The 9,024-nt window shown below is 39.0% G+C and overlaps 1 protein-coding gene across 1 annotated transcript in view; it reads right to left on the bottom strand.

Moving 5' to 3' along the window:
• The window catches only part of brip1 (BRCA1 interacting helicase 1), a gene marked incomplete at its 5' end in the record, with an annotated part of 33,827 nt that overhangs the window by 9,059 nt on the left and 15,744 nt on the right, over nucleotides 1-9,024 (bottom strand). Inside the window, 2 exon segments of the mRNA XM_014033311.1 lie at nucleotides 7,809-7,930; nucleotides 8,126-8,285. Coding sequence (XP_013888765.1) covers nucleotides 7,809-7,930; nucleotides 8,126-8,285 — 282 coding nt within the window.

Below are 9,024 nucleotides of genomic sequence, written 5' to 3'. Positions count from 1 at the left end.
ACAAAAAATATCAGATACTTTAAGACTTTTACTCAAGTAATATTTTTAGAGAAGACTTTAACTTTTACCAAAGTATTTTTATGATAAGATACTTGCACTTTTACTCAAGTATCACTTTGAGGTACTTTATAGAACGCTGACTACCATCTTCTTTACGGCATCCTAAGTATTTTCATATAGCTGGCTTTAATCTTTTAGACAGGGGAAAAGTTTGGGGAGCTCTGTTCTTCAGCCATCACACAATCCCCGCAGAGCTGCGAGTGCCGACAGGCAGTCTGCTGCAGGAGTGCGTGGGGGAGGGGTTGCCGGGGGAAAGTCTGCAGCGGCACAGACCAGAGGAAAAATAAACAAAAAACGCTTTCCGTTCTGTCATACCGTAGGCACGGTATGACAGAACATTTAGTGGTTTTGAAACCGTGACGTTTTCATATCATGGTAAACTGTACCTTGAAACCGGTATGCGGCCCAGACTCATCTACAGTCCTGCTAAATTTCATGTTGATTGGTGCAGCCGTTTTTGTGCTACGGTTGACCAAAAATCACTAAAAAATAAATAAAAATAAAACGTTTGAAAACAATATGACCCCCGCTTCATGTGCGGGGGTCATAATAACCTCAGTCCAGCTCAACTAAAGCACACAAATGGGGCAGGCAAAGTACAGATTGTCCTAAAATGGTGAAAATGCTGTAAAAACTCAACAGCAGAAATACAATTTTCAACATTATTCATAATAAAGTTTAGCAAAAGCTTGTCACAACGTTTCAGGGCAAATTCAAGCATTCAGAGAAAGATCTGATGGCAGAGAACACAGCTAAAGATTAAACACATGCAGCAACCATCTGACCAGTTAGGTCATGAAGAACAGACAATAAATCTAATGATAAGATGGACATATCATGGAGACAGACCCAAAAAGACTTTTCGATGAATCAGCAGAACAAGGTGGCTAAATATTGACTTTGGGAGGGGTGAAACAGCCTATTTCAGGTTCTTCTTCTTGGAATTATTTCACACTGTTTTCTTATTTAATGTCAATAATGTGGAGTATTTTGTGAAGGTCTGACATTTATCATTAAATTGGTTGTACAGCATCAAAATATTAGAAATAAAAATGCCTACAAAAGTTAATACTTTGCTTTACTTTTGTTCCCTGATCTAAAATCTAAATTGGATTAAATAACAGTGAGTTTAATAAAATAAATCAGTAATGTTACTTGCTTAATTATTACATAGGTACCAACTAATTAAGTTAAAAAAATATTGTAGAAAACGTTGTATTAATACTGCTGTTAAGTTATCTCTTTTTGCTTTAGACGAGCAGAATGAGAGCTTAGCCTTCCAGCAAAATTTTTCTGATAAAGTCTTTAAGCTGTACATATAGAAAATAAACAACAACCAGTTTCTTCAGGTACATTCAAACTGTGCTACACTAATAATGATTACAATCCTGGAACAAACCACTGTACTTGGCTCAAACAACATTAGTATAGATCCTTGTGTTTCTACAAAGGACCATAAAACAATACTCAGAAACTATAATAATCAAATAGAGTGGACTGAATCTTATTTTCTCTTTTATTGGAACCCCTTGATGTAGTTATATATTCATTATTACAACTGCATGTGTGTTTGTCAGCCTTCTCTGTCCATTTCAGAGCCTATTAGCTGCAATAGAGTACACAGCCTGGTTTCATGCTAAGAGGTCCAGGTACATAGCTCTATGGTCATTAGTGTCCTCCTCATCCTCTCAGCAGAGCAATACCAATGTCTCACAGATCTTTATGGGCAACACTGTCTCCACTACTGTATATAACTAAAAAGACAAAAAGATAGCTTGAAAAATGCAAGAGGAATAAAAAAAAAGCTTAGGATCATATTATAAATGTATGTGTATTTGTGGCACACAGTCAAGCCTGTTCTCAGTACATGTTGGGCTCTGTCAGGGTTGTCCCCTGTCCCCAATCCTGTTTGTAGTGTTTATGGACAGGATCTCAAGGTGCAGTTGTGGAGAGGAGGATGTCTGGCTTGGGAACCACAGGGTTTCATCTCTGCTGTATGCAGATGTTGTGTTTCTGTTGGTGTTTTCAGTCCAAGACCTTCAACGTGCACTGGGGCAGTTCACAGCTGAATGTGAAGCAGCTAGGATGAAAGTCAGTTCCTCTGAGTCTGACGCCATGGTTCTCGACCAGGAAAGGGTGGAATGCCCACTGCGGGTCGGGGGAGAGTCTCTGCCTTAAGTGGAACAGTTTAAAGCTAGGTTTATAGTTGAAGCGCCACGCCAAAAGTGACGCAATTGTGCCTCTTGCGCGTTGACCTGTGTCCTGGCACGTAGTCATCCACCTCCTACATTTTATAACTCTGCAAAGGCTGTGTGCGCCGTGCATCGTTTCAACAGCTTGTTTGTTTGCCACGCTTTTGCTCTCCTATTTACATTTCACAAGTTATAAAGTGCACTTCCATGTGTCCTTTTGGAGAAATCTACAACAACGTAGTCCCCAAGTATAAACACATCCACCACTGGCGAGGGAGCGCCCTTCGTGACCATTATCTTGGTGTCTTGTTCACAAGCGATGGTAGGATGGAACGGGAGATGGATCGACAGATTGGGGCCTCGTCCTCAGTAATGAGGGTGTTGCTTCAGTCAGTCGTAGTGAAGAAAGAGCTGAGTCAAAAGGCAAAGCTCTTGATTTACTGGTGTGTCTTCGTTCCAACCCTCACCTATGGTCAGGAGGCATGAATCATGACTGAAAGAACCAGATCCTGATCCAAGCGGCCAAAATGATCTTCCTTCGTAGGGTGGCCGGGCTCAGCCTTAGAGATAGGATGAAGAGCTCCGTCATCCGGGGGGAGCTCGAAGTAGAGCCGCTTCTCCTCCACACCGAAAGGAGTTAGTTGAGGTGGTTCGAGCACCTGATTAGAATGCCTCCTGAACACCTCCCTTTAGAGGTGTTCCGGGCACGTCCCACTGGGAGGAGGCCCCGGGGAAGACCCAGGACTCGCTGGAGGGATTAGGTATCCTCTCTGGCCTGGGAACGCCTCGGTGTCTCCCAAGACGAGCTGGAAAGTGTCGCTGGGGAGAGGGATGTCTGGGTTTCTCTCCTGGACCTGTTGCCTCCGCGACTCGAATCCGGAGAAGCGGAAAAAGATAGAGATATCTGTAGTTTATTGTAATTGTTGTTGTTTAGAAGAAACCTTTGCTGTGTGCCGGCTGTTTATGCATGCACGCTTTCACAGCTACAGGATATATCACACCTCCGCGGGGGGTGCTCCTGAAAATCTCCACTCTGAGACCAGGATTCAGAAACCTCCAGTTTCAAAAAGAACGACGGCTGGTGTCGGGTACATGATTGGCCGAACCACAGGAAAAATCCTGCGGTTTCACTCAAAATCTGCATTGTGTAAACAGGGCCTTAGTCTGAGTTTAAAAGCAGGAAGAAAAATCAAAGTGTCAAAATGCATTGGAAAGACACAAGGCTAAAATAAGACTTGGTTTTAGGAATTTTCAGTCTAATAAATTGGGAGGAACGGGTATTGAATTACGAGTGGCGTTCTTGTTGTAGTAACTGATTTAAATAAGGAGGTGAAAGACCTAGTAGGGTTTTATAATTGAACAAGAGCCAGTTTAAATATTTCACCAGTGTGTGTATTAGGGTTGGGCAATATTGGCAACAGAATTAATCACAATTAATTGTGGTATTTAGCCGATAACGATTAATATGTTGATTTATCACCTGGAGTCCATAGACGCCTAGTCAGAAGCTGCATTTCCATTGACCATGAAAATGCGCAAATTAGAATTTCAAAAATGAATTTGCTCAATGGAAACACGTCAATTTCGAAAAAAATTACGTTTTTCAACAAAACGTTTTTGCACTAGGATGAGGTGGTTTTTCGGCCGTATCGAAATTGGTGTTTTTCGCAAAACTGCAATGGAAACATTTTTTCCCATCACGGGAGTCACGTGATCACAACCGGCTGTTTCTACTGGCGAAAAAGACGACAACGAAGAAGATAACAGGAAGTAGTAGTAATATCACAGAAGTAGTAAAAGAAAGTAGTAAACTCACTGACTACAATTTCCCAAAAACACAGCATACGTAGCCGCTCCCAAGTAGGGGCTTGTCTCTGGAAAGCCTCGATAAAAGACGCCGACGTCTCCTCTGATGATGAGCGCTAGNAAGCCTCGATAAAAGACGCCGACGTCTCCTCTGATGATGAGCGCTAGTGTCGCGGTAGCAWRWTGCTATGTGTTTACATCCATTGCCGCCATGTTTGTAATTATCGCAAGAACAAACATATTCACGCTTGACTTTTATAGCATTTCTTACTTAATGGAAACAACGCAGTTGCGAAACTGTGTTTTTTCTACATTAACAGAATATCGACAAAGTTTTGCGTACATTTGCAAAGGAAATGCAGCTACTGACCAATTGAAATCACTCTAGTGGGAAAGTTTGCTCTCTGTAAAAATCTGTTCCAAATGGTGTCAAAAGTACAGACTGCAGGCTGTACATCAACTTTTAAATTGTGTTCATAGGCCAAGTAAAACCAGAGTTATGATAATTAAATTACAGGACTTTTTATTTAAATGTTCGTTATATTTTAAGCGGAGAGGAGCACTGAGCGAAATGACTGGGAAAATCTCCTGTCAGTCTGCCTGGCAGCATTAATTGTATTAATTGGCAAGTACCAAAAAAATAATTGATTAAAGTTTTTCTGACGATTAATTGGACACAATAACGATGGTGGGTATTAAATAAGTGGGTATTAAATAAGAATCCAAGTGATCCATGCTGATAACTCTTACTTTCCAAATAAAATTTTACACCTGAATTACAAGCCAAAACTGATTTCTACTTTATTACAAACCATCACTACAATAAGATTTTAAGAAGTTTAATATATGTTTAGACTTTTAAAGAAATACTTAAAAACGCTTATTAAATCAACAATAGAACAAAAGAAAAAAGGGAAAGAAAAAATGACCTGAATGCTGACAACTAAGGTGAAGCTTCCATCACTCACACATCTTCCTCCACTGACAGAACAGGTTAGTGAAAGCTTCATCGTGCTCTGACAGGAGGATGAGTAAAAGGGAGAAAAAGTGGGAGGTGAGGGAGCCTTTAACTTAAAGGTCAATTTTATCTACTAAGGACACGACACACACAGTAACATTGCTTTGGGATTTTTTTTCACGGATCACCAAAAAAGGGATGTTCTTATTTGGTGTGGGTTTGTGTAAACCTGTCTATGTATGACTATTTTTTTGTTGTTGTTTTTTTGGTTGCCTTTTTTTAAATATATATTTATAAAAACTGATATATCAGATCTTTCAAAAAAGTAAAGAATATATACCGGTAAGTTAAACATCTCAATTGTGACATTTTTTAAATAATCCTTTCAGCAAATACAGAATTTCTGTAACTACATTTAGTCATAATTCATGTTTTTGATTGTGTTGTGACAGTTTTTGTGTTTATCATGGTAGAATGGTGATGTCAATTTAGAAATACAGAATACTGCAGGTGTGTGTGAAAACGAACAACTACGTGACCGCGCGTAAACTGTTTGACTTTGGATGGAGTATGTTGAGGCCTTAAATCTCCAGTTCTTGGGCTTCCTGGTACCAGAAATTCCAGTTTCTTCAGTTCCCGAACCTGTGTGCTGGTGCTTGCCATTCCAGTTTCTGAGTCACCAGTTCCCCGAGCACCTGCTTCTGTGTTCCCTCAGTCACCTGCTTCTGTTGTTCCCATTCACCAGCCTCTGCAGGTCCATGCACCAGGCCACAGAGTTTCTCAGTCCTCTGTTTATTAGGGTCTTCACTCACCAAGGGTTCCCAGTCACAGAGCTCTCTCAGCCTCCAGTCATCCAACTGTCACAGTCATCTGCCATCAAACTCTCCCAGCCTTCAGTCAGTGATCTCTACAAGCCTCTAGCTGTCAAGTCCTCCAAGTTTTAGTTCTTCGAGCTCTCCAAGCCTGAGCTCTCAAATCCTCCATGTCTCAAGTACCAGAGGCTTCAATTTCACTATATCCCTGGCCTGAAGTGGTTCATTGCCTTGGATCTGTAGAGTCTTTTGAGTCAGTAGCTTCTGCAGTTCCTGTTTCTGTTTGCATTCGTAAACCAGTAATATCTGGGGACCCAGGTAGAGATGCACTGATTCTGGTTTTATGGCCGATACCAATTTCCGGTTTTTGAATAGCTCTGACCTGTTGATTAGGGATGCAAACAATTAATTGATTTACGATTAATTGTTGATTAATGGTTTATTAGATTGAAGTTTCTTCCATTCGATTAATTGAAAACGTCTGTTTAAACTTTATTTCAGTGTAGTTTTGACTTCATCCAGCAGAGCGCACTACTGCTCTACCCCGGCCCAGTAGAACTGAGCAGCAGAAAGCCGTCTGTGGGTGGGACCGCAAACGCGTGAATCTTATTTAGTTTTATTTGCGACACAATGATAATAATGGACTACACCAAACTCGAAGGAAAAGTGCTGAAGGCTGTACCGGACTATCCAGCAGTATGTCGCTTAAAACAAGAGAGAAGGACGACAGAACGGTAAGCTAACTGTGGCTAACATTAGCTTCCTCTCGTTGAGTTTAACTCCGTGTGAAAGAACAAAACAAAACAAAAAACGTTACAGTCGCTAAAAATATGAAGTTAATCTAATCTGTGTGACATAACCCGGCCAGTGAACCAATCTAATAAAAAGTAACTGATGTCACATGTCCAGCAGCCCAGCTAAAATAAAAGCAGACGGAGTGTAAACAAACAAACTATTGCCAGTACAGTACTCATTTGTATCTCACATCTTTCAGAGACATTTTATTATGTTCTTAGTTTGTTTTTCAGTGAATCTTAAAATATTATCCTGTGTTTAAATAAGTTTTTCATCTTCAGGATGGATTGTTTTACTTTTTTTTTTTTCGACTAGCAACTTAACAGATTCCTGTTTGTTATTTATTATAAATATGTCCAAGTTTAATAATGTGAGAGAAATCCACATTTCTCTGTTCATTCAGTCAGTGTTTACTCACACAGCTGACACAATGATTTGCTAAAATGCTTTACTTTTTTATTTAGTGTATAAAAATTAGCCCTTCATGTTATAGAAAGAGAAATGTCAGGTTTTTAGGAAATTTTCCGCTTATCAATTAATCGTTAGTCGATCGATAAGATCAGTCAACTTTAGATCAATCCATTAATCGATAACTTGCATCCCTACTGTTGATACATATTTTCTTTCAATATTTACGTTATTTGTTAGAAAAGGAGAAGGTAGAAGATTTGTGGGTTTTTTTTTTTTTTTTTMGGGGGGGGGGTCCTCCACTTAAAAATTTTGAATTGGAATAAAGAGAACTTCCTATTCTCAACTCCAAAGTAAATACCATGTGAATTCAACATTAGGTTTATTTTTTTTAGATTAATGAATGACAGATTATTTCTCTCAGCACAGCTGCAGAGGCGGGGGAATACGGAAAGCTGCCTTTATGACACATCTTGATCAAAGGGTAGTGTTGGACATGTTTGTGAACTGTTGCCACACAAAAAATTGTAATGGTGGAGACATTATAACAATATTTTCACAAGTCAGCCTTCAGCTCAGTGGAAAATCTCATTAAAATTTAGTCCTGTGAAATATTTAACACCTCTATTTAAGAGGTTAACTAAAGTTCAGAAATTAAGCTTACAAACAATTCAATACTTAAGCATAATTTTTTTAACAACATTTAGACAAACATTACAACAAGACAGACTTACAACAAAAGTTCAATGATCAGTTGATTTTTTATATTGCACCTACCTGGAGGTCTTTGATGTTTGGAAAGGGAATGCCAATTGTGACCACTGCTCTGGCATTGTCATCTGTAAAGTCTAGGCCTTCACTGACCTTACCCCTGCACACAGCCATGAGCAGTGCCCCATCTAAAACACAGCAAACATGGAGTTGTATGACAGGCATTATCTAGTACAAATTTGAAAAACATTGAATTTATAATAGAAAGATGCTGTTGAAATCAGTGCATTTTTACAACGTCTGTGATGCACTAACATACAGAAATAATGCCACTAAGCATGTTTTAGCAATAGCGATTCAAAATCAGTCTGATGCATTCTCACCCATCCCTGTGCAGTTTTTAATAGTGTTGTAGTATATCTGCAGAAGCTCATCGAAATCTCCTTTGCCACCCCCGCGAGGCTCTGTGATGACAGTTTTCTGATGTTCTAGCTTTTCCCACAGGCCAGTGTTGACCCAACGATCTCGCAGCTTGTCCAACATCTACATCACAGAACAAATTAAACAGTAAGTCGTGTTTTTCTACTTTTTAAAAAAGCAAAGTTATTCCACAGAATCTTGACAAAACATATTTAAACTAACCTGAACCAATAATACTATCCACAGAAAAGGAGTTTCCACATTGTTTAGAACAGAGATTCTTAACCCATGGGCGCGCCACCTTGAGGGCCTCAAAAGAACAACAGTTTTTAACTTTGGGCCACAGAGGGACGTGGGACCACACTGATTTTGACTAAGGTGCAATACACTTTCTCACCACTAGTAGCAGTAGTGCACCACTCAGATGTTTAACAACTTTTTTAATATGTAGAAGAAGAACCTTAGAAACCTGCTGAGAATGGAAACTTATTTTAAATGAAAAGTAGAAGTAAAAATTAAAGTAACTCATCAAAAAACACCAAAGTTTGTCACTAATATGAAGTACAGCTTCTGTTTTTACCATGCAATATTTTAAAAGTTCAAAACATTATCAAATACAGTTGCAGATTTTAATTTGTACTTTAAAATTAATTTTTGTAGTTTATTTTTAAACATTTTTAATGTATTTTAAAGAAATGTTAAACTTGTCAAAAAGCTGTTGTTACTGTTATTGTTTGTCACTAATATGAAGAGCAGCTTCTGGGTGTAAAATGTAATATTTTAAAAGTTCAAAACATTATCAAATACAGTTGCAGATACAACTATATGACCCATCATATCGAAATGAGGATTAAGTCAAATT

This window comes from Austrofundulus limnaeus, unplaced genomic scaffold (genome assembly GCF_001266775.1).
Source record: "Austrofundulus limnaeus strain Quisiro unplaced genomic scaffold, Austrofundulus_limnaeus-1.0 Scaffold1692, whole genome shotgun sequence".
Taxonomy (NCBI): domain Eukaryota; kingdom Metazoa; phylum Chordata; class Actinopteri; order Cyprinodontiformes; family Rivulidae; genus Austrofundulus; species Austrofundulus limnaeus.
This window is presented reverse-complemented; position numbering and strand designations above follow the sequence as displayed.